Source organism: Aphelocoma coerulescens, chromosome 4 (assembly GCF_041296385.1).
Source record: "Aphelocoma coerulescens isolate FSJ_1873_10779 chromosome 4, UR_Acoe_1.0, whole genome shotgun sequence".
In the NCBI taxonomy this organism is placed as follows: domain Eukaryota; kingdom Metazoa; phylum Chordata; class Aves; order Passeriformes; family Corvidae; genus Aphelocoma; species Aphelocoma coerulescens.
Genome location: NC_091017.1, coordinates 54,849,994 through 54,875,856, shown reverse-complemented (window position 1 = coordinate 54,875,856; position 25,863 = coordinate 54,849,994). Strand labels below are relative to the sequence as shown.

Genomic DNA, 25,863 nt, shown 5'->3' with positions numbered 1-25,863 from the left:
AAGATTTGTTACTGCAGCTGTCTACAGCTACAGTCTTAATACTACAGCTGAATATCTAGATGACTGAATTTTAGTGAAACAAAACAATACTGAAAGGTGAATCCAGTTGAAGGAATTTATTTTTTTCCATTTACTTTGGGTCTTGCTTTGGATTACATAATCTTACAAAAGAATAAATACATTTGGTGATTTAAATTGAAGAATAAGCCATATACATCAAAGGCAGTCTAAGGATTCTCTATGAAAACCAAAAGTGATCTGTTTTAGTCCTGCAAAACTGCTATGGAGGGATATAAAATGCAGAACCTCCTCTGTACAGCCGTGCAAGGACTACTTTTTCTAACTATAACTAAAGTGAAAAATTTGAAGCATTCTCCTTCACAAAGACTTTTTTTAAATGCAAAGCAAATAGATCTTGAAGTGCCAAATAATAACATCTTCAGACTTATTATATTTGTTTAGAGTCTAAGCTTTAAGATTTGTTTCCTTAAAGCTTTCTGATGTAAATTTTCCAGATTCTCAGCACTAAAATAAGGAAAACTATTTGCAGGTATATGTTGTGACAAAGTGGAAAACAATTCTTTCTAATAATAATAAAAAAAAGATATAAAAGATTTGGGATTTAGTATATTAGTCATGTTAGGGCTAGAAATGTTACTGTCACAAACAGATTTTATTAATTGCAACAGATTTCCACACCAAGAAATTTCAAGCATTGTATTTTATAAGTATTTCTAATATATTATTTTCCTATAAAAGGCTTGGATTTGTTCTTTTGGATATTGGTTTATCCATTTCAGATGTACTCAAAAAGATTTTTATGTGTGCTAGTCAAAACTAGTCTTTTTTCATTAATAGCTTTTAAGCAAGGATGCTTAACTTCATGGAAGCACTGCACTGTTTTAATGAAACCACTTGTATGCAGTTAAGCACACTTATGCATCTTTAAGAAACATTTTCCTTCTGCATCAAATGATGACATTCAGATCAGGTAAGATTTTGGGGTGTGCATGTGTACTACATTTTATGTGTTGTGAGAGGAATTTTTCAGGATTTGAGGGTTTTTTTCTATCTAAACTTATTAATTCTAATTTAGAAAAGACTTTTTTTCCTTCAAATGTTTTCAACAAAAGATGACAACACATTCCAATTCTGTGTGACATTGCCTTGTTTCCACTTTCAACAAATAAAACAGTGATAATTTAAAGGCCATAAATGACATTTTTTTTCTCTGATGTACCTGAGCTTACTTTGAATGGTATTGCAAACACTTAGTTTAAGAAAGTATAATGAAGAAGTACAAGGCATCATGTAGATAAGAACAGAAAGGAAGTTAGGACTTTATCTTTCCTGATGCCCCTGTCAAGATATCAATGTCAGTCCCAAGTGTATTTGGGTGCTCTAATCTCAGTTCCATTTAAGAACTATGTAGTGCTAATATTCTAAAATTATCTGTAGGAAGTAAAATAGCAACAATAACATTACATATTTTTCACTCTCAAATATGGATTTTTTTTTCTAAGCTCATCATTGATTATTTCTAACATATTACTGACTAACAGTAGAACAGTGTGATTGAAGTTACCATAGTACCAAATACGTAACAAAAGACACAACTTCCTCTCCAATAAGTAATTCTGAATTGCACCAGGACTGTAAGTAGAATGACTGCATTATATTTCAGGGACCCTATCAGAGATTCTATTCCTGAGTATGCAACCTAATGCCATAGAATTTGGACGGCATAAATTTGTGTAAGATGGTCAGTCTGCATGAATTCAATGCTGAAATAATTTCTGAGTAGCAAACTATCGCATATTTAGCTGAATTTTTAAATACATTGCTCAGTGTTTTTAAACCTGAAGATTCAAGAAACAGCAGAAGCTAAATGATCTTTAGAGCTTACCAATCATCTGAAGGAACACTATAATCCTCAGGCTCAGGGCAATGGCTGCATAAGAAGCAAGGGAAAAATAGAACAGGGAGAGGAGAAAGAATCACAACTGCTAAAAAATTGGATCATGTATTAAAAAAAGTAGCTAGCTAATCAAACCAAATTACCAAAAAAACCCCCTTTTTGCAACTATTTTGCGAGTGCCTAGATTGCAATGAAAATTACAAAAAATATGGTGCTGCTATTGAGACTTCATAAACTATAACAAACCAAGTTTTTGCAAGTCTCCCTCAGGCTTTTATTTTGTAACAACATTAAGCAGGGTAAACAATGGCAAAAACATGCATTTTGAAGTTGCCTTACAGCAGAAAGCCTGTGGTATCTCAATTTCTGTTCCTCTTTGCAAAAAGAGATGTCTTGACAGAAATGATCCTGTCTCCTGTAAGTAACATCTTACAGTCACAAAAAGCTGACTGAGCTATAGATATTGCCAGGTGTAAGTTTATTTTAACTGCAGTATTAATGCATGGGTACATATGGACAGAGGCACACAGATGAAGCAGTATGTAAAAATACCTACCCATATGCAATTCCTGCTACAGTACACTTCTTAAATTGCATGACGTTGCATGTCAGGGTACCCGTTTTGTCAGAAAATATGTATTTGACCTAAATGAATGATAAAATCCATTATACATTAACATTCAGCAGTTAGTGACATATCTAGTAGCATTCATAGCTATCAACATATTTTTGCAGAACATTTTTGCAGAACATATTTTCACCTGTTCTGCAATTTTCACATTTTATAGAAAAAAAGCCAACAACAAAACCAATACATAAACATGGCAGATATACATCCCTCATACCCATTTCCAAAGAAATCAATCAACGGAGATGTCAGGACAGCTAAGCTTTCTTCAGTGCCCAGTGGTATACTTAACCATCCCTCACTCTACATTCTGTTGAAGTGCAAGAAACTAGTGAAGACCAATGACTTTGCCAGTAAAACATTAAACTTCTGACAGAAAGCCATATGGTAAGAAAAGTATATCTATATGCATTTCTAAACCCATCTTTTTGGCATGGAAATATCTTCTTAAAGCCGAAATGTTAGTAGAAGAGCAACAGATCAGAAATGCCAAATAACAGGAAAGAAGAAATACATTCCTTTCTACCTAGATCTCCTGTTTCCCTAGCATTATAAACCCTTCTGTTCCAGAAACTACTAGGTAAAGCATTTTAAAATTCAAAGCTGAGTACATGAACCTGTGATATTTTTAAGCTTCGTTTAAACCCAATTTTAAGAAAAAAGTTAATGTATGAAGAAATTAAGTCATCTGTGATGAACGTAAACTTCTGTGAGTCACAGATAAATTTCAACTGATTAAAATTTATTTCTAATTAAAAATAAATCCAAGGATTCTTAATTAGGAATTAATAGGACTAATAAAGCTATGTATTAGTAAAAATGTTTCTGAGGAATTATGACTTAGCCAAATCAGCAGTTAGAAGAAATCTTCCTCTGTGTCAGGTTTATGCTGCACTTTTTGTTTTGTTTTTGTTGTGTATGGGCACAATGAGAAAATGGGAGTTGCAGCTAAGAAAATTCAGCTTTTTTCTCCAACACCAAAGTTTTGCCTTTTTTAAACCTAAAGATCTCTTGGGGGAAATCTTCTCTTCCTTATATGCAATCCTCATGTACTTCAAAGAAGAAAACTGCTCTTTTAAGCACAGTCCTTTGGTCTCCCTACAAAAATCTGCTCAAATTAAGAATCTGTCAAAAAAATGAAAGTGTAAATCCCAAGAAGTCTGACCAGCTCCTGATGGTGAAGGAGAATTTGATGAGAAACCTAAGAAATGAAGACAAAAACTACTGAAGTCAAAAGGAAAGAATGTGTCTGGGAATGTGAATAACAAATAAGCTGCAGAGATAGAAAAAACAGACAGTGTAAAATGAAACAGAAGGAAAGCTAAGATTCAACAAAGACTCTTCCCCACTAGAGGAGCTCGTACTCCCCTTTAAAGACAGGAAAAGAACAAAGTTTTCTGCACATACATGTCAAACCCAGCAGGCAAAAGCCCTGTACTCCTCTATGTAAACCAGTCATAGAACATGTTAATCTTCAAACAGTTTTTCCAAAAGGCACATCTCTTAAGTATTAGGCCCTAGGGCTGCTTTGCTATATGGCTAAAACCAAGTTATTATTTATTTGGTTTGGAAAGCTAGAGACAACATTTACATTCCCACGCAATAAAGTAAAGAATTAGTTATTTCTAGGTTAGGAAATGAAAGAACATGCATACTTGTGTTCATAATACAATTCAATTAAATGAGCATGTAATTTATTTTCCACAGCAAGAGTTGCCCATCACCAGTGTACCAGAAAGCTTAGCATGTTTTTAAAGCAAGACTGCAAACACAATCGACTGAAAGAGCAAATACCATGTGCAGTGCTTCTAAAAGTACACCCCGTGTCCCAGACACACTTGTAGCAAGTCATACTTCCATAGTATGAACAACATACAAGTGATCTCTCGTGAAAGTCCAACTGGTTTTACAGTATTCAAAGAGAACTCCAAATCAAAAAGAAGAATTAAGCTCAAATTTCCACGGTTTAATTCAGCCATGAGACCCCATTCCATTCACAGCTTCCAGTCTTTAGTGGCAAGAAAAGAGGTCATATATAAACTGTGTTTCAACCGTAAGATAGTCACTGCCTCTTCTGAGGAATGCAGAGCATGTGGAAAAAAAAGACATACTGAAGACACATCATCATGAGTGTATATACCGAGACTAAATTTTGTGCCACAGACAGCCTTAATGCTCAAAATTCCTTTGATTTGTAACTTTATTGATAAACTTCAATCTTCTGTGATGACCACATACACATTGATACAAAGATTGTTCATTTAATACTGGTTTTAATTTGCTTATATTGCAAAGTATTTTTAAAAATATCTGACAAAAAGAGAATGAATATAAGCAAATACTAAGGCAAGAATATATTTTTTAAAATCCTCACATGAATAATTTCAATACACAGAGTTAGAACCAGTAATTTTTTTTTCTACCTGTCCAAGTTCTTCATTGAGATTGGAAGTACGAGCCATTGCAGCAGTGTCCGTAGGTTCATAGTGCATGTCTATGTCCTACAGACAAAAAAAGTACACATATTTAGAAATCAGTCTTCCAAAACTTCTTACAAAATATCTAGCACATAAATAGAAAAGTTAAGTATAGAAGAAAAGACCAAACATGAATAGATCTACTTAAAATTGTTTCAACATGGGAAGCCACAGACACTATCAGATCACTTCCAAGAGTCCCCAGAAGAAATAAGATTTTCTCATGGGAGATTTTGCTCAGATTATTTCTAGTGATCTGTATTACTGAAAAACTGTTGACCCATACATCTAAAATAGCTTCAGCAACAAGCAGAAATACTACACTGTGACTCTTAGGGAGAAGTCAGTCTTACCTAATTCTATTGTATGCACAACCAGTCATTTCTAAATAGCAAGATAAATATATCTTGAGATAAAAACATGAAGATAAATCTGCAAGTACACAATAAATGTAAAATACAATTCACATGGTGTGAGTTCTTTTCCTCTTACTTGTTAAATAAATATCAGAGTTTGTTTTCAAATACAGTAAAAGATTAAAATGTCAAATATGGCAACGTAGTGCAACAGATTGCAGATGATCAACTTCTCCATGCAAATATAATCTACACACAAAGAGAAATATTATCTAAGATAAACGTCCAGAGTCCCAGATTAGGATAAATTAAAGGCAACTAATCCCACATAAACAGAAACTGGGGCAGGAAGAGAAGTTAAAACTGCCTTTCTGATTTCCTGTATAAACAGTGGCAATCTACGCAAAAATGGGTCTTTGCTGAACATCGATTTTAAAATACAGAAAATTAAGGAAGAATTTCATTGCATTCTTCAATTTGTTACGAGTTTGTTTCACAGCACAAGAAAAATTTAAGAGATTGAAACCAGCTGACTGCTCATAAAAGTATTTAACTTTTAAAATAAAGGATGTGCTTCACCTGCTACTTCACATGCTCTCTTATCTATATCTCCGTGACATATCTCACACATACAAATCTATTTCACACATTTGATCAAGGAATCAGATTGAAGTGTTCAGAATGCTACGATAAATATACATTCAGGAAAAAAACCAGAAAAATGGAAGGCATGCTTACATGGCTTTAAGGAAAATAGCTCACTTCCACCTCAAACAGAGTAAAACCTTCATTTCCCCCACTAGTTCATTAAGAAAAAAAAAAATTAAAGGGATGACAAAATGATCTTTATATATTTCGTAAGTGATACTTATGAAATAATACTAACAGTTCATAATACTAACAGACACTGCCTTTGTACAATAAACCCCCACTCCATTAAACTATGGTTGTGCTTGAGAAAAAAACACCAAGCAAAATGCCAAAAAACCCCAAAACATGGGGTAAGTCTGGAAATAAAATCTGAAACTGGACAAAATTCCCCAGCACTGCAAAACACTGTCTTCTGGTGATTCTGAATGAAACTGATACCTGAATATCAATAATGAGAAAGTAAAAAGCACAAGAACATTGTCAGAGACTGACTATAGTTCATGGCTTAAACATTGATGTGTAAAGCTGCACCACTGAAGCTCACCTTACAGTCCTGACTAAAACCTTGGACTGTAAGTTAAGCCAGCTAAGAGAACTTGAGATAAGATAAAGCGACACTTTTGTTCAGTCATCTCAGGTCTGGGAAGAAACAGATAAGGCTGGGAGAGCATCCATGGCAGGGAGGGCCAATCCCAGTAGCTGTCCTGAAAATCATCCCTCGATGGCTTTGGGCTGCGGGAGGCCATAGCTCTCAAGCTTATCTCCTGCTGCCAGGTTTGCACAGACTCTGCCCCCACCAAGGGCGGAGGGGGAGGAAGGTCTTGGGGGTGTGGTGCAACCTCTGGTCAAACGCAGTGAACACCCATCCTCCCTTACACAAACAGGCTCAGCTCTGAAACAACCCCCCACCACCCCAGGAAATCCACATCCACAGGACATTCATGTGAGGGGCACCTGAGGGGGTGTTACAATCCATCAAAGACCCCCAAAGCATTCCCCAGACTCATTCCTGAGGCCTTGCACCAGAGCACTGCACATGATGCACAATGATGCAACTAATCCAGAGCCTTGCCACAGACAGTGTCAAACTTGCCCTGAGTATTTCCACCTGGCCCAAACCAGGCTGGTTAATTAAATATTAATCCATTGAGTTCTATGCCTTTTGGAGGGGGACCCTCGCCACCAAGAAGACCAGATGGAGAGGACTGACAACACGTCATTGGGAGCCATGGAGGGGTGATATATTTCTACTTAATCTGTCTCTCTCACTCTTCCTGTCCTCCCCCCAACTTCTTTTTCTATTTCCTTCTTTCACGCTCATTTACAGTTAAATAAAATATATCAATTTTTTGGTATCAACATTTAACCTAATTTGGTTTTAATCACGTTTCGGGGAATATGCGAACCTGAAGTTTCTATCTGCAATCCACAGATAGCTCACTTTGCTCCTCTACAATTAGTGGATTAGAACAAACATGCTCCAAAAATCAATCTGGTGCAGATACAAGAGCACTAAATAAAATAACTTATTATTACCTCCTCAGATTCCACTAATAAACAGCATTTAGAAAAAATCTGAAAAGAATGTATACATAGACAAACAATCCATCATTTCACTTACTTGTGAATCACTCGATTTTAGAAATCAATGAGTATTATAAAAATAATATTTACCCAATTTATGAAATATGCCTGGATAAATTTAACGACTTCAAGTGTAACCAACAAGCTGATTGGAATAAGATTATTGAAGAGAATGATAAAAGTCAAGAAATTCAATCCAAAGTTGCTTGCTCCACCATCTGCCAAAAACCAAAGTAAACAATAAACATTTGAGACTGTACTTAGATATATATATACACTTATTGTATTCAGAATATTGTATTAACAGCTGATTTTTAAAGTGTTCTGAGAAGAAATTTTGGAGTTAATTACAGTGTCACTTGCCTATAGATAAGACCTTCATCAGAGTTAAGGATCTCTATTATAATAGAGGAGTTCAATTTCAGCGATCTTCGCAATCATCTCCAATTTCTGAAGAGCAAACTTACCAGCCATTCCCTCTTTCGCTACATTTTAAGATCAAAATCTGGGAATATCTACATAAGCAACCAAGTTCTAAACTCAAAATATTACAGTTTTATATTTTGAAAGGGGGAAATACATAGTGGAATGCATTTTTTCTCCATCCACACTCACACAATCATATAATCTCCCTCAACAGAGCAAAATACTATGAAAAAGGTAAAGTCACACCCCATGAAAGGAAGAGATGAAATGAGAGAGTTTAATGAAAGTTCTAAGCAACTGGAAATGTGAATATTAACATATAAACCAAGTAGTTTTATACTACTTTTTCCTTTAAAGTTTTATGTTTTTCTTTTAAAGGTAACTAGCAGCAGCACCTCAGAGAGGATGCAAATGGGAAAGTCTGTTCTACAATACAGAAAAAGGGCAAAAGATGGAGCCTGCCTGCCTGTATTCAAGGTATCTCGAAGAAAAAGGGCCTCAGATAGGTTTCCACTGTCTGTTCAATGTGGATTTGGTTATTACTCTAAGATCCAGGAAAGAAGGTTTTGGAGGCTTTCATTAATATCAATTCCAGCATCAAATGAAGTACTAGTCTAAAAGACCAGGGAGCTAAAAAATTAAATAACTAGGGGGAAAGGGGGATAAAATGCTTCTGACATATTAAAAGCATCTGGTATCAGAACAAATATGTGCTGAATACAGCCTTAAAGGACATACCTTACAAAACCCAACATAATTTCATTTAATCATGGGACATATATCAGAAAATAAACTGACATGGATAATCAGTTGAAAAAACACAAACCGAAGTATCAATGGCCACTATTTCATGCATTCTTTTTTCAGGAATAACAACAATTTATGAACTGCTTCACTACTGTGCTAACCATATAACAGCCACCATATTCTTAAAACTTTTATATTTCCCAGAAAAGAAAAAAAATGCACAGATGAAGCACAACTAATGCCATTCTTTGATATTACTGAAAATTGTGAATATTCTATGAACTATTTCACTTTTCCTTACCTTGCTAGGAAAACAAGAAAGTTAAGTTTCTTAATTAAAAAAAAAAGTTTCTTTCTCAGCATCGAAAAGAAGGGAAGCAAGGTTCATCATAAATAAAGACACAGAAATTTTAGGAGTGCCTTCAAATCAGAACTCCAAGATTTTTCTTTTAGAACTTACCAAAACCCCAAAAACCCCCACTCTGCTGACTACATTCAGAAACTTTGTACTCAGGAGCTTTGTTTCAGTTTTGGTCCTGCCTAAGTAAAGGCTCTAGACCCACCATAAGAAATTCTGAAAACACGAATAATTGACTGCAAAGTATATTCATGAAAACTTCTTTTAAATTTTGTTTCCTCACAGAGGGTCAGACTATGTCAATATGTTGCATGTTGCTGTGAAGGCCTGTGTAACATCACAGTGCCCTGCATCCACCTTACGTACAGCTGCCCAGTATAATATATATTAGATGAGACCTCCCATGCCTCTTTTATCTTCTTTAGGAGAAGTCTATTAAGTTCTGATATTAACTAGTTAAATCCCTACACACTAAAAATTATAAGCCACAGAGTCACTTTCTAAGACAAGCAAGTTTAAAAATTCAGAAAGTCGCTGCAGCTTTAAATGCAATCTATCGGGAACAGCTCAAAAAGGGTTTAGTCTGATGTCTTGGAAGCTGACTGTTTATGCCAGTGGAATGCTGATACAGACTTTGGGGAGCTGCAGAGATGTAGTGCCTGAAAGAAGTAGAGGAAAACAAATCATCTCACCCTTCCTGAATTTAGCAAGAGCTCAGATGGCACAGTAAGGCAAATTTTATACTTGCTGCGATATACCCAGCCTAATGACTTTAGCCAACAAAGAAGAGAGATTGACAAAAAACCCACTGTGCAAGGGAAGGCAATCATCGTCCTTTCTAATTATGAAAGGCAACTGAATCCTAAAATATTAATATAATATTTTAAATCTTACAATTTAGATCAAGATACCAGTCTCTTCCCGTATGCCTCCGGTTCCATATAGCTGAGCCAATAGAGCAGATCAAAGACATGGCAATAAGGATGCAGAACAAAATCAAAATCTGAATATTTGTAATTCGTTCCACATTAGACATTTTAAGAGGTGGACTTGTTGAATTCTGCAAAAGACAAAAACCAACAGTGGCTATTAAATATTAGATGAGGAAACACGGTTCTTGCTTTTCAAATTACATGTTACTATATCCTTTTCTAAATATTTTCCCAAATACGCCATCATCATAAATGCTCTAAAAATGTTTTACTTAAAGAAAACCCACCCAGCATCTTATAAATCTATGAATTAGAGCTTTAGAATTGTGCCACAAGAAGTTTAAACAATCACACAGAACACTGGTAACACCAACAGTTAACAATAAACATTAAAAACGAATGCGCATACACCTTGTCAGTGCAATAGAAGACAGCTGCTAATACAAACACAATTTTTCAAGTAACTATTTTACAAATTAGAAAAGCAGTAAATAAGACATGAATGGCCAATTTGAAATTCTTATTTTTCAACAGGTGCATCTCTGTTTTGGTATTTCAAAACACATTAGGCAAAATAATTTCAGTATCCTCCCTCCTCATTTTGTTTTCTGGCAAGAATGATTACCTTTGCACTTGAAAGAAAGCCCCACAGGAGGACAGTTTTAGGAGCAGTCAAAAATAAAAAGATAAACTATGATAATAGAATTTGCTAATAAATAGTTTTCAAAGCACAAGTTACAAGATAGAATCAATGAATATGCGTACTAGTGGAAAAACTACTTTGGGACTAAGTGACTAAAAATGACAAGAAATTGCTTTATTTTTATTGCTTTTAATTCATATGAAAGATGCTCTATTATTGACATTTTACTACTATATTGAATCAAGCCATTTTTCTGTACCATGGCATGGTAAATTAATGTAATAAAACAGACAGATTAGACAAAATCTGAGAGACAAACCTGCATAAGTTTTGTGTCATGTCCAGTATAGACAACTATCCCGTGAACCCACTGAGTATTTCTCAACTGAGCTCCTCGTAGAAGAATCTGATCAGATCCCAATGGCACAGTACTAGAAGTAAGAAATTTTACATTTTAAAACAAAACTAATCAATGTCAATGACTAAATGTAATCAGTAGCTGTTAAAGCTGATTTCTCAAAATTTACAGGATTATTGTTAATACATTAGGAACCTAATTTTCACAGTTAACTTTTTGGGAGTTTTGACAGAGAAAACTTGACAGATAAAAACCAGGCCAAAAATCTAGCTTTCCAAAAATTTTACTTACCACCTAATTTTTATTATGGACTACTAATTTCGATATGGTACTACTAACCAAGCATATTGAAACTAAAAATGTCTAATTCTCCTGTGATTTATGATTACCAAGTTTTTTCCTAAATGGTCTCCTGCAAAATTGATTTTCAAAAGCAATTTTCAAATGAAGTAATTTTGTGAACTCTGAAGTTAGTCCACTCTTCTAGTGAAATAAACATCCTTATGAAAACACTTATTTAACATTCACAATAATATTTCATGCGGCTTCTTTAAACTGCAAAACCAGGTATATTTTGTTCCGTTATTCTTTTAAAACTGTGTGTAGTAAAGGAGCAACATACCTTCAAAAGACATTGGAAACATTTAATTGTCTTAAATTCAGACAGCTGTCTTTATACATATAATGTAGGTCAAGTTTTTCTTAAAATACAAAAATATTAGATAATTATTACTCTTTTCCTTGGAAAAACATGCCCTGTTTTGGTACTTTTCTTCCTATAAATACCAGCTAGCAGTTCAGACGCGTCAAAAGTGCTCTAGTGTTTGGAATTCTTACCTAAGACTACTATCTCTACTTTTTTGAAAGCAACACATTATTAAGATCACAAATTAACTGATTTAGGACAGCAACTGTATCTCTGATATATAAAATATAAAGCATCTGAAAAAGCCATTATATTTAGTAACATTTTGGGTAACTCAAAGAGTATAGTCAGTCTCAGTGAGTGAGATTCAGGCAATAATTTCTTCTGGACCATCATGTCCTCTCCTCTCACACAATTTAAGATTCAAACACTGCAAGTAGAATTATTGCTCTTTTAAAATTAACAGTGGCAAACAGTTTTTTGGAATCAGTTCTGGAAGAAATGAGGAAAAAAAAAATCTGGAAAAATATTTGAATGCTTTTCTATAAAAACCAAACTACTAACAAAAACCACTCCATTACAACTTGGTCCACTTAACTTTCTAGGAAACTAGCACAGAGCATACTAAGGAATTCTTCTCCCCAGCAAGTAAGTATACCTCAGCAACTGAAATTCTGAATGATATTGCCATGGAAAACAATTTCCAGGTCCAGGCACTGCATCAAAAGAAGGTGTTGGAAGAGAAAACTGAAATGTAAGACATATTTACTGATATTAAATATATTTAGTGATACTTGTTTTCTAAATCTGAACTGTGCTGCTCATGTATTTCAAATATGTTCATATCATGGCAAAACTAGGAGACTAAATGTCCTTTCAAGTATGAAAGGAACATCTGGGGTTGAATTACTCAGGAATCATTAAGAAGAACTCCTGTTGATATCAAAGGCCGCTTCTGCACTTGCATTTATTTGCACTCCTTGATCAGAACCATTTTAAAACTTTAGAATCATTTATCAATACAACACACATTTCAGTCACAGAATGGATTCCCTATCATCCTAAGAATAAATAGATATTTTCAGTCTATTAACACTAACATGAATGTCACAGAAGATGAAAGAAAAAACTTTCTAGGCTATATGCTAGTCTCCCATAGATAAACTGGAAACTTTTTGAACTGTGGACCTCCTTTGGAATGCCAAAAGGTTCTGTCTCTTTTGCTGTTAAAGGAGAAGAAAGCAGAAGTCAAAATCTTCAACTCTAAACTCTTGTACTCCTTCAAGAGTCAGGTAAGTTCCAAGAGTCTTTCTACCACTTCCTGATCTTTCTCTTCGTTTTCCCTCTCTAAAACCTGTGGAGAATATGTAGTAAATTCCCTTCTATTGCAGAATCCACTGACTATTTTTTCCATCAGGACAGTGGCTCTCAAATGGATAACATTCTTCAACTTGGACAGGACTTTATTCTGACCAGTGTTTTACTGGGAAGACAATCACAAGAGAATAGGATTCCAGACACTGGGAGTTGTCTCCAATAGAACTGGTACAGAGACTAACATGAGATGAGAACAGACAGCAAAGCACCCAGGGGCATAGAAAGCCCTGCCAGGTGTCGTGTGACTAATTCTCAACATCATGATCACACTCCACTCTAATAAAGTGATGGTGCAATGACTTGACAGAGACATCAAGTGTCTTGTTTCCCAGCCTCAGCCTTCTTAAAGCTGATCCAACTCATCTGATTTCTCTTGTATTTTACGTAAGTACTGACTCTCAACAACATGCTTGGGTTGTATTCAGTAGGGGATGTTCTCAATGGGGAAAGATGCTTTTAGAATACTTTCCTGGCAGAGCTGCCAAAGGTATATTAAGAACTAGTAATTTCTGAGACACATGTGAAAACTTACACACCAGAATGTTTTTGTTAACAAGTATACTTCACTCTTATCCAAAAATTTAAGAAGGTCTTCAGGAAAACACTTACTTTAAGTCTGGACAACTAGAATCTGACTTGTTTTGCACAATGCCCTCACCATTCTCTGAGCCACTGTCCAGTCATAGTTTCATATAAATGAGGCTAAAGAACTTTTCTCCTTTCTCTAGCTAAATATCTTCATGGACTAAAACCAAGCTGACATGCCTCTGTATACTCATGAGCATAATAAAGAGCTGCACACTTTGGTGATACGGTTAGCTCACTCAAAGGCTGAGGGTAGCAAGAAAACTTTTGCCTCTTTGAGTTCACAGATTTAGCCAAAAGGCAAAATAACTGTAATGGGTGTTCTGTCTCCTTGAATACTGGGTATCCAAAAGAAGAAAAAGAAAACTCTTTTTTTTTTTTTTTTTTTTTTTTTTGAGTTGCTTTCCCATGAAAGGAAAAAGAAAAGACTGGAAAGGTCAATGAGATACAACATTTATGACACTCCAATGACTTATATTAAGTGAAAGAAGAGGGAGATATGTTTTCAGTATTCTCTATTGCTTTTGCAAATATGTAAAGATGGTAACGGATAAAGTGTAAATCACAACTGGACCTACATCATCTGGTAGGACCTACATCATCTGGTAGGAAGGTCTAAAGATCTGGACAAATAAGTATGAATTAGATGAATTTGTGCTCCCTCTAATATGGACAGAAAAAGAACATATCACTGATTTTTCAGGCTGAAAGAAGGCCAGGATCCAAAAAGAGTTACTTACCTGCAATTCTTTTTCACTGAAGGTAAATATTATATTAGAGCCACACTTTTGGAACTATCCTACTGCACAAGAACTACAGGCATAATATTCCAAAACAGAATTTCTCAAATAAAAAATTGCCTGACCAGCAGATGGCGTCTTCCTACACATTCTTGAGGCATGATAGCCATCAGCATATTCAATATTTTTTTAAAATCAAATTTTAAAATTAAATTATTAGATTAAGAAGGAAAGTATGTTTTTCCTTATATCCAGGGAGGAAGAATGAATGTGTGGATCTGTTATAACTATTACCTTCAGAGAAGAATTACAGGTAAATGTTTTTCTCTTCTTAATGACAAGTACAGTGGAATTATAATACATCCACACTCTTGCGACTGAAAACTCCCGGAATGCATCTGTAAGAAACCAGTAAATAAAAAATGGAATATTAAGGGGAAAATAAAAAGAGGTATTTAGTAATTAGTTAGTACTATATGTATCAGTCTAAACCCACAAACATGAACAATATTGGATATGGAGAAAGAAATAACTGAATAACTAAAATACTGAATAACTAAGAAATACTGTAAATCTTTGGGAATGAAGGATTCAGCAATTCTGGACCTAGCAATAAATCTTCTGGGAACCCACAGAGGACTCTGAATATCAGTATTTGCTAAGCATTTACGTATTTTAGGAATTTTTTAAGCAGTTGTACAAGCATGTGTATTGTAAGTGCACATTTTCTATTTTTAAAGGAACATACTTTCAGTACACTAAGGTATTAAACATCTTTCAGCTATGAAATTAGAAGAATTGGTGGTATATAGCAATGGACTCTGTTCCACTCCAGACTTAGACAAACAGAAGAAAAGAACAATTAAAAAAAAAACAGACAAGAAACCATTTCTATCCAGCTTCTGTTACAGATGACATGCTTAAGAATTGAGTTACTAGGCACATATTGCAGAACTGTCAGAATGTGATTAGCACTCTCTTCTATTATTAATACCTAATGCTTTCTGAAGGACAACTAGTAAAACAACTCGAGTTGTAGACGTTAGAAGTAAGGTTTTATGCCTCTAGTTTTTCAAGAGTAAGGTCTAGCAGAGAATAAATAGAAAAAGATTTACTATTCATATTTTAACTTCAGTAGTTTAAGATCACATAGCTATCTACTGTTAGACTGAATCTCCCAAAATTTTCTTCCTTGTATTTACATACCCATGCCCATCCAGTCTGATATTTCCAACAAAGTCATAGAGATGTCGGTTTGGGCTCTCACATTCAATTCTGCCAGAAAGTTGCATCAAGCTTTCTGTGTCCTTTATGTCTGATGTTAGTGGCAAACCCTGTAAACAAAATTCATTTGTCATGAAATTAAGAAACACTATCCAATAAAAAATCTATGAATTATGAAATTGATAGTGCAAGATGAGAAAACAATCATCCCAATGGGAGTAAAATGGGCCAGCTACACTTTACTGTCACAACTGGGTGCTACACTGAAAAAGTCACCTTGGCATCTGAAAATACCGTGACCAGGACAGGGTCATAATCCATCACAAAGCTCAGCAAGACTGTCCCTGCACAGCGACAGCGCACTCAGTCAGAATCTGCTATTCCCCACCTGTCCCTGAAGGACAATACTGGCCCCATCAGCTGCTTTCTGCAGGGCTTCTGCCTCATCATCTGTTCTCTACAAACAAAGCCAATACCCAAACTACTTATGTTTCTATTTTCCCAAAGGAAAAACCTGAAAATAAAGCACAAAGAATGACTGAGGAGTACCACTCATTGCTCCACTTTTATGATGCCAATAACCCATTTTTATTCAAACCACTAAAATTTCAGTCTTCCAAAATGTCCATTAATGTAATAAAATGCTTTTATAAGCAATAATAGACAAAAATAGTATTAGCAATATTCTCAAAAGTGAAATACCTACCTGTCGAATTTTTAAGTTTGTCTCACCATCTAAGTTAGATGTTTCAATGTAGCACATGGCCTGTGGTTCACTATTAAGAGAAAAAAATCCAGAATTTAAAATTATAATGGCAAAATCCATAAACTTCCTGTAATCTTGTAATACTTATTTATGCAAACAGGTTTGTCTTATCAAATCTTCAAACGAGAACCAAGTCTATAAAAATTAACAGTACTTTTACATTTTCAGAGAAGTTTGCCAAAGCCTATTTTCTTAAATGAAAAATTGATAAAAGCACTGTATACAGCAAGTGTTTTATCTTTATGCATGGATTATGATACAGACACAGCTTAGTGCATCTGTAGTGCTTACTAGAGCAGGCATCAGGAGTTTAAGATACTAAAGTTTCCTTGCAAAAAGTTTTCTTATAAAAGAAGTCTAAATTATGGATAACATAGTAAGGTTTTTGAAATATATCCTCCTTCTGCCATTTCAAAAGCTTTGTTAAACTAAAAGTTTTAAGTTCGTGCAGAATATTACTACTTGAATGCTTCATCCATTTGACACACACTGAGAAATTACTAAATTACTCCAGTCATGTCCCATTTTCTGGGCATAAGGACAGAACACCTACTACTTAGATTTAAGACAGAAGTTTTGATTTTGAAAAGGATCAAATAAGTAATAAAAACCCCTTAAAACATAAAAGAATAAAGGTTCACTCTCCACATGTTACAGCTTCTAGTGTTTTCCTTCCTTCTAGCATGAAATTTGAGTGTCAAGTGTTTTTAAAATTTTCTTTATTAATGCAACAGTGGCTGCTGGGAAGTAACAATTTTACATTATTTGCAGGATAAGGTTAAGGAGGCTATTCTAACACAGTTTTGTGAAGTACAAGCATTAAAATGTGACAAATTATCATAAGGTGCTTTCAGGCTACTGTTTTATTCTTGGCAAACTTTTCCAAAAATATAAATAACTTTAATTTAGACTGTTTGGATAGCAACACCTGTGTAAGATACTTTCACAATTCTAACATTTTTATTAGGTGACAATAAAAACCAAACAATATTTTTGTAAAGCACTTTTAAAACAAACTAAGGCAGCAAAGACATTTCAAGTGAGACACATGCTTAATTGCAACAACTGTAGCAGATTACCGTGACCTCCAAAGTAAGTTACAGTTAGATCAAGGCAGGCCCATTGATTGGTTAGGGAAAAACAAAGTGTGGTAAGAGTACAGACAATAGCATAAAGCTGATATGTCTAACAAACATGCATTTTGTCACAATACACAAGAACAATGCTGCTTTTACCACCACATGCAGCAGAGATTGTGCAACATCCAAGTTTGTGCAGAGGGTCCTCTACCAGTCCTACCAATGTTAAACTACATTCTTTGCTGAAAATAGTGGGTTGGTAGAAACATGTATATTCCTCTTAAACATATATTTACCCTGGTGTTTAACTGTGTTATTCAATGACCACTTGTTTGATAAAATTTCATGGCAGGAGCGTAAAAACCAAGAGGAGTGAAACAACTTTAATTTCTTAGAGTGTTATTGTGTATTTACACTTTAATGATTTGTATCATTTTATCAACTGAACCTTTTTAATTTTATAAATATGTAGGTTTTGTTGAAGAAAGGTGAATAGCAAAGCAAAGATTATCAACATGGCAGTGTTATTCATCTTTGGTATATGAGGACCCACATACACGTATCCTGTGCAACTACTTTATTCTAACCTTGACGACAGACTGATGAGATCAGCTGGGAGATGCTCCCCATTGGTCACTTTCACTACTTCCCCTACTGCCACCTACACATCCCAGTTTGAAATGATTAGAACAGAAAAATAAGTGACAGGGAAAAAAAAACAACAAACAAAACAAAACAAATGAACAAAGACAAAAAGACAGAGTTGGAAATTATTATTCAAACAATACATGTTAATTAAAATGTCTGATGACAATTTTTTCAAAATCTATTTTAATCAGGTCAGAAAGAAAAGAGCTAGAACACTTTCATTTTTACTCAAGTCTTTTATTTTACTGTAAGGCACAAACTTTAAGCTGCAGAACACACTGACATTTTACTGTAAACACAAAAAACTGTTACGCTTATTTCTCAACTGACCAAGTTTCTAGCCACTCCATATATCAATTAAAAAATTAAAGCCACAATAGATTTTCCGCCAACTTTTCTGAAGAGCCAAGTAACAAGTACCTTTTCTATGTACACATGCTGAAAATTACTTTTTATTTTTTTCCAGTTTCATAAATTTCTGTGTACACTGAACTAGCAAGAACCATGCAGAATTAAATCTCAGAGGTTTGCGTCCTTCCATCCTAAGAGGTTATAGTTTCCCAAAATAATTAAGATCCCCTTGTTCTCCAGAAACTGCTATTGCTGGTGAAGAGAACCCAGTATTATTAGTTTGAATCAAAACCAGGCCCACAGACTCATTGCTTTTGGAACCTAAAATGTAACTGGGCATCAGTAAACACCTGAAAGCAAAATTGATGAGTCTTCCAGAGGAATACATGGCCACATGGAGATGAGAGATGGAGGACAGCATATGCCAGTATGCAGGCAGAATTAGAGGTCATGTAGAAGTACAGGGTTCTCTCCTGGAAGGAAGGTTGAAACAGGATCCTAGTAGTATAACTAAGGAAGAAGTTTTGGCTGGAAGAAATGCCTGAAGTGGGCCTAGAAAAGCAATCGCGATTCAGAGTCCACATTGCAAACTTGATCCTAGAAGAAAACCTGACAGGAAAATTCAGTGTAAGTAATGGTCAAAGTTGGACACACATAGTGTGTTCTAATAAGGGCACTAAAGAGGGGCTAAAGAAAGTGGAAACAGTCCTGACCAAGTCCAGTAGCAGCTAACTAGTATTTCCACTGTCAACTCATGACATAAGATTCCTTCAGGGGGTACAAGGATTGCAAAGTAGGCTTTTCAGGCAGTTGGTACTTTCCTGTGTGTAAACCACAACTGTGGTACAAGTGTCCTCCAAATTCAAAAGGGCAAAACTGCAAAGACACCTAGGCATAGACTCAGATTTAGGGGATTACTCAGGAAGATTATGAAGAAGCTGCTCTGAGAGGACGTATTCTGTTCCACCTGCAAGACACTATGGTTAGCATGACAGAAACTATTATCAGGCCAACAGAACAAGTGTCCTTGCTGCAAGGATATTGCCGACAAAGATCTTGGTGGAGAAGCACCATTAAAATTTATAAATGCTTCTCAAAGTACAGAAGTAAAAGGTGTACAGAGGACACTTGATACAAGCTAAGTTATGACTAACATTAGCACTGAAGACAGACTGTGGGGAGAATTTACAGTATTACCTGGCAACTACTTTACATTTGATAATAATTTAATAGAAGTGTTTTAGAAACACCTATACTTAATTTTGAGATAAAATGGAAGACAGAGAAACAGTGTTCTAGTCTATACCACAGTCTGTCAACAGAAACATATAGGATCCTAACTTTATTAACTGTAGGCATGAGTGGATTAATTAACTTCAGGGGGGTCATAAAGGGTTTTTACCTAAATCATAGTCATACACATAACATTTCTGCTTGTGCCAGAAAAAAAAAATTACAGTACATTCACATTTAAATAATATTCATTGAAAAGGATTCTTAGAATATGTTGTCTGTTGACCTGATCAAATAGATGTTGAAAAACGTGCATCTTCCACTTAAGATGTGGATTTCTTAAATAAAACTGTCCAAGGAAATGATGATAAACAACCTCTGATTGTCCATGTAAAAAGGGTCACAGCATGACATGCTAAAAATTGTCTTGCTTTCAACTGACAAAATTATTCATAATATATGTATATTAGATAATAAAGTGAGTGTTCAGACAGTGCTAATTTGGTGATTCACATCTTGTGTTCACTTTTTTCCTGATTCAATTATCAAACTGAAGACTATATAATTTAAAAACTATTTCTGTTCCCTGTCATATATCCATTTTGATTTACTTATGGGATGAAATTTGTTGGGTACATACCAAAAAGCCAACATGGTTAAATATGGCAGTCAAGGTCCAATTTTTAGACAGAGAATCAGACATTTTTGTATTATATCCAGCAACAAAAAAACATACTACATTTTTCTTAGGGATAAATTGAATGCCAGTGTAATTCCAAAACTGCAATTGTCACAGTTTAAAAAAAAATTGCCTGAAATGATAAATGACCAAATGAACAAAAGACTACACTTCAGAACAGCAGCAATTTTGTTTATTCTTTATTTCCTTGGAGCAATCACAAATAAATAAATAAATGCAGGGTAGAGAAACCAGCCTCTACACTCTAAGCATCAGTGGGCATCTCTACCTTGATGAGAGCAGTACAGTGTCAGCAGGTATATACTCTTTGCCTTTTATTATAACTATATCTCCAACATCTACCTGAAAGAAAACTGGGAATTGGTTAATGGTCTCAAACAAAATGTATTATCCCCTTGTTTTAAGCACAGTAAATATTTACCTGCTGAAGTTGCTAGCAAAACTGTTAGAAACTCACACACATAGAGAAGTTAGATTGCACAACTGGAGTTCTGTCAAAAGTTATTGCAATTCTTTGGAAATCTAATCTTTAATAAGCCTAATTAGCCAAATAAGCCTAATCTTTAATAGCCTTCTCTATGCAGTTCTTTAATTTTGCCGGTTTTGTAAAATACTTTACTGAAAGACTGAAGTTAGTTAAAGAAGAAATTAATATCACCTAAGAGCATAGTTTTCTTGCATCACACTATATCCTTGCTTCTTCAAAGGTATAAGCCAGTCACCTAAACCTTGCCTCCAAATTACGGTGGGTCAAATTTTCTTCAAGTTTTCAGGTATGGAAACCACTAAAACGAAGTGACTGGATGGTAGCATAACATTTAGTTCTTGAAAGATACCTTTAAGACTCCCTTCCTAATCACTGCATAAAAGTCTTTAAAGTTCTCATGATTTAAGACAATGAAGTTCAACAAAAACACAAAGTAACTAGTTTCCATAAAGAAGTTTCTGCCTTAACAAACCAAATAATACTAAGGAAGTGAGTCATTTTGCCACAGCCATCATATTATTCAGCTTATTCCCACTGAACTTAAAGTCCACCAGTTTGGACTCATGCCATCAAAACTGACTTGACTTCAAAGTATGTTTTCAGAGACAAATATCAACAAACAAAAAATAAAATACAAGAGATCATACATTTCCCATAATACCAGTTATTTTTTATCATTAACAATTACTTTGAGAAATAAAAAAAATATTAAATATGCATTACACTCTAAAGTAACCAGTAAAGACACACACCTTTTCCCAGTGGACAATCTCCCATGCACCGTTTCGTAGTACTAAAAAAAAAGGAAAAAAATAAAGAATTTTCCAGTCATACAATCTAACTGCACTATACAGGTATGTGCTAGATTCCTTATGAAAAGCCATATAGAAACATCTCATTTACATAATATTTTACAGCATGCCTTGTTTCTGTGAATTCAAGCATTTCAAATATATAGCACATATCCTTTATAACAGTTTTTGTACCATTGAATCTTATTACAAAGTCAGTCAGAACCTTTTACAGAGCTTGAGAATCAAATAAATCTGATATAGATTTTCTGATAATGTATTTTCCAAAATAAATCAGTAACTGGAATAGAAAGTTGCAAAGTTAGAAAGTTATGAAATTATTGGGGAGGGGAGAGGGGGGGCGAGAGGCATATATTCAAGGTTCATAAAAAGTGCCAGGAGGCTCAGAGTTTATCTATTCTGCTGTTACTGGCATATCAGAGAACTTTAGGATCACTACTGTCTCCTCCTCCACAAATATACTGAAAGTATCCCACGCTATTTAGAGTAGTATTTAGTATAGATTTTCCCTGGTAGTAGCAATTAATATTAATATAATTAATATTGCAACCACATTCCACTATTCTAGTTTTAAGTGTTACTATTATGATACAAAAAACATGCCTTGTTGCCAGTTAATTGCCTAGATTGTGTTTTCAGAGAATAATAAAGGTAACCTTTTTTTAGCCCCAGTTACTGAAGATGGATGTGCAAAAAGAAAAAGAAAACATATTGCTATGTATCAATACTCAGATAACTTTAAGAGATTGTTCCCTTTCACTGTGTCTTCCAACTTTCATGGCACCAACTAGATGAAAGAACTGATGAGAATTAAAAATATACCTTGCATCAATCCAGACAACTAAGTTTCACAAATAGTTACAGTACAATAACTGTCACTGGAGTTCTGCAGGTCTGAAATGTAAGTATGTCCCCAGATGTGGCCAGGGGCTTCGTAAGAAGCGGCTTCTGGCTGTAGAAGGAAGGTCCCGTCCTGCCATCACCCCATGCCAAGGTGTGTGCCCTCGTTATGCATGCTGCCTCCAGGGTTTGCTGCACCTTTTGATGAGCCAGTTTAAACCACTACATGGAAGGACACTATCATTTTTCCTTTCTGGATTTGTTTCTGGCTGGTTTAACTGGTTAAAATCAGCTCACAAACAGATGAGTCAGACTCATGAAAACATGCTGAGCCACCTGAAATCTCAAGAGTACTCTCACCCTAGCATGATCCGGTAAGCTTTTAAACACAATTAACATATGCTAACATTCAGTTAAATCCAGTTTCGCACAAGAAAAAAAGAAGTGGTGGTGTCATGCATCTTTTATGTAATGGTTAGAGAACTTGCACCATAAAGCCTTCTGCAGCCTGACTTTCACATTTGTATCTCCCACTTTTCAGCTGTCTCTAACAAATAATTTTCAAAATTATGTTCCATCTGCCCTACAGAAGGCTACTTCACCACATTGCAGAAATGCAGATTTCATCCTGTCAGAATGCCTGATGGTGTCCTGCTGTGTTGTATAGGTATTCAGCCTGAGGCAACAAAAATCATCCCCAATGCAGCCTAATACATCCAAATCCTTTGCAAAAGCTTTTTTACAGTAGTAGAAATTTAGAAAGTTAGTTACCTAAGATTAACTGAGATACAGATTGTCATTAAGGAACGGAAAGTTGAACGGGGACCCGTAGACAGATTCTACACATGCACATGTCATTTCACTAACAATTTCATGTGTCTCAAGGGCAACCAAAGGTGTATATACAACATACTATGCACATCGCTGCTTTTCAGGGTCACAGAACTGCTGAACACATGAAAGTAAAGTAAGAGAGTACCATACTGATTAAGTTATTGATTAATATTAAGTTATTTTAAGTTATTGATTTGACAATAGATTTTATTTGACAATACAGTTAAAAATTGCTTAGTCAGGATGCTAGGATCAATGCTGCACTTATGTGAATCCTGCATTAGCTTAAGAAATGTGTTTCTCAGTGCTAGCAATATTTATCCTCATCACACATTTAACTTCCAAGATACTCTTCTGCATGCATGGAACATTCGGCAATCTTAGGAACAGTTACCAAAGACCCAGATGAGAGGCAACCAAGAAGAAGAGTCAGAGAAGAGAGTAAAACAAGCCTTTTATTAAAACTTTGTACACTCTAGACAAAAAGAAAAATTGAAAAGGCCTTTTAAGATTTCACTGCCACCAAAACTGTTGTTTGTAATCTCAAAAGCTATGAGTGGCTGATGAAAGAATTTTGGAGGTCGACATTAAACTTTCCTTTGTTTTTTATGTATCCGTTTCTCCAGGCCTGGCCTCTGGAGATTTCTATTTCCTGTGCTTTCAGTCAATAGTTTGTCTCCCTATCCTAATCTCTCCATACCTGCTACTGAGCAGTAGTTTCTACTAATAGTTTCCTAAGTTATCTTGCCCTCCTATCCCCCATAAATTTTACAGTTAAGATTTACATACAATTTATCTAGGCTTTAAAATTTATGTTTCCAGTATTTAGCAGTGCTACACAATTGTTTATCTTTAACCAATGACTACATTTCTCCCCCAAAAATTAAGGTTATTTTCATTATATATTTAAAAGGATTCCATGTAAGATTTGTCTCTTTGTGGTATTTTTCATACTTTCTGCAATCAAATTCACATGACTCTCATTCCCTCCTCCTGTTTATAAAAACAGGTCTATTTCCATCAAGAGAGGTCTACCTCAGAACAAATAACACGAAAAGCTGAAGAGCAGCAAAGCAGGAACCTAAACTCTTGACTTCCTACCTGATAAATGTGTTTAGGACATACTAATATCTCCCTCACTTTTTGAGCTAAAATAATCCTGATTTAATACTACTTTTCTTTATCAAAATCTATTAAAAAAATCACATGCCAATGTTTTGGTTAGGGTACATTGGCTAAATATCTCATCACCTCTAATCAAACTGTTAATTGATTTCATGAAAAAAACCCAACAAATGAAACCCAAAAGAACTCCATTAGTCTTTATCCACAGTTTTGAACCAGCACAGAAAGATTCTATTTTTTGATGCTTCCTTCCTATTGCTAGCTGAAAAAAATTGTATGTGTACTCAGAAATGCAGATTTTTAATTATAATGTAGGCCCATTAAATATACAGGTGATTATGATCTTTTAACAGTGACATCATCACCTGTGCTAAATGAGTAAATGTTCAAGTTTCTTAGGAACCTCAAAACCTTAATCTAGAGCATACTCTATTTTGTGGGGCTAATGTCATTGCAAATTATTATTTCAACTGTTTACATTACAAACTTTGAAGTAATCTGAACATGCAATTTGCCACTCAATTACATGTCAGCAGTTCAAATTATATTACGACCATGTGCAAAAATGCAACCCCCCACAAAAAAGGTTAAAAAAATTTCCTACCTTGAGTTTGTTTCTTGTTCACCGCATTATCAGCTTTATGCCTTTTCTAAATTAAAAATGAAGAGTGGTTAAAAGATTTCTGTTGATAAGATAAAGCTTTCATACTTCTAATAAAAACCACCTCTATTAGCCCCTCCCTCTCATCTACTCAGTAAACCAACAAAATATTTTTAACAGGACTATTAATTACTTGGGTAGTTATGAACACCAGGAAAGTCACACCAAGTTCCAGGCTAATTGTGTTGTACTACAATATCCTTTCCTGTGGGCAATCTCTATCTAGACAAGTTCCTTATGTAAGGAACTGGTGCATTTCAGTACCATAACTTTGCCCTTTCCTGGAACTGGGAGATGATTCTACCAGAGCAAAGATCATGGAACAATTCTTCATCTAAATGTCTCATACAGAGATCTGAAGTCAGGCAATGACTGTATAAACACATGACTCCACTTCTACAAAGCTGCCTGCAGACTTCAACAACCCTAACAAACAGACAAAAAGTCGATAGCACGTCCCTCCAAACAGGCCATGATGCCCCTCAGTTTTAATACAGCTGTGAGAAATCTTTTGACAGTAATCTTTTGATACAACTATAACAACCAGCATTTTCAAGGTATGACCAAACTCAGATACAAAAAGCTTAGGAGAGTACTAGTTTAAACACACTATTTAGGACTCATTAACTCAGTTTTTCCTGAGCAGGAATGTTTTAGAAAATTAATTTAAATAGAAT

General features: G+C 35.0%; 1 protein-coding gene across 6 annotated transcripts in view; it reads right to left on the bottom strand.

The window, feature by feature from the left end:
* The window catches only part of ATP8A1 (ATPase phospholipid transporting 8A1), a 110,146-nt gene that overhangs the window by 70,050 nt on the left and 14,233 nt on the right, over positions 1 to 25,863 (bottom strand). The window contains exons 5-15 of one of the 6 annotated variants that reach the window (XM_069014203.1): positions 25,130 to 25,175; positions 21,667 to 21,707; positions 20,696 to 20,769; positions 16,357 to 16,426; positions 15,633 to 15,760; positions 11,040 to 11,151; positions 10,040 to 10,205; positions 7,705 to 7,832; positions 4,970 to 5,047; positions 2,475 to 2,563; positions 1,907 to 1,951 (exon numbers count right to left, since the gene is read on the bottom strand). In XM_069014203.1, the coding sequence (XP_068870304.1) occupies positions 1,907 to 1,951; positions 2,475 to 2,563; positions 4,970 to 5,047; positions 7,705 to 7,832; positions 10,040 to 10,205; positions 11,040 to 11,151; positions 15,633 to 15,760; positions 16,357 to 16,426; positions 20,696 to 20,769; positions 21,667 to 21,707; positions 25,130 to 25,175 (977 nt within the window). Of the gene's footprint in view, positions 1 to 1,906; positions 1,952 to 2,474; positions 2,564 to 4,969; positions 5,048 to 7,704; positions 7,833 to 10,039; positions 10,206 to 11,039; positions 11,152 to 15,632; positions 15,761 to 16,356; positions 16,427 to 18,082; positions 18,157 to 20,695; positions 20,770 to 21,666; positions 21,708 to 25,129; positions 25,176 to 25,863 lie in introns of those variants that run through there. The other 5 variants (XM_069014202.1, XM_069014198.1, XM_069014199.1 and 2 more) reach the window with 5 other exon arrangements.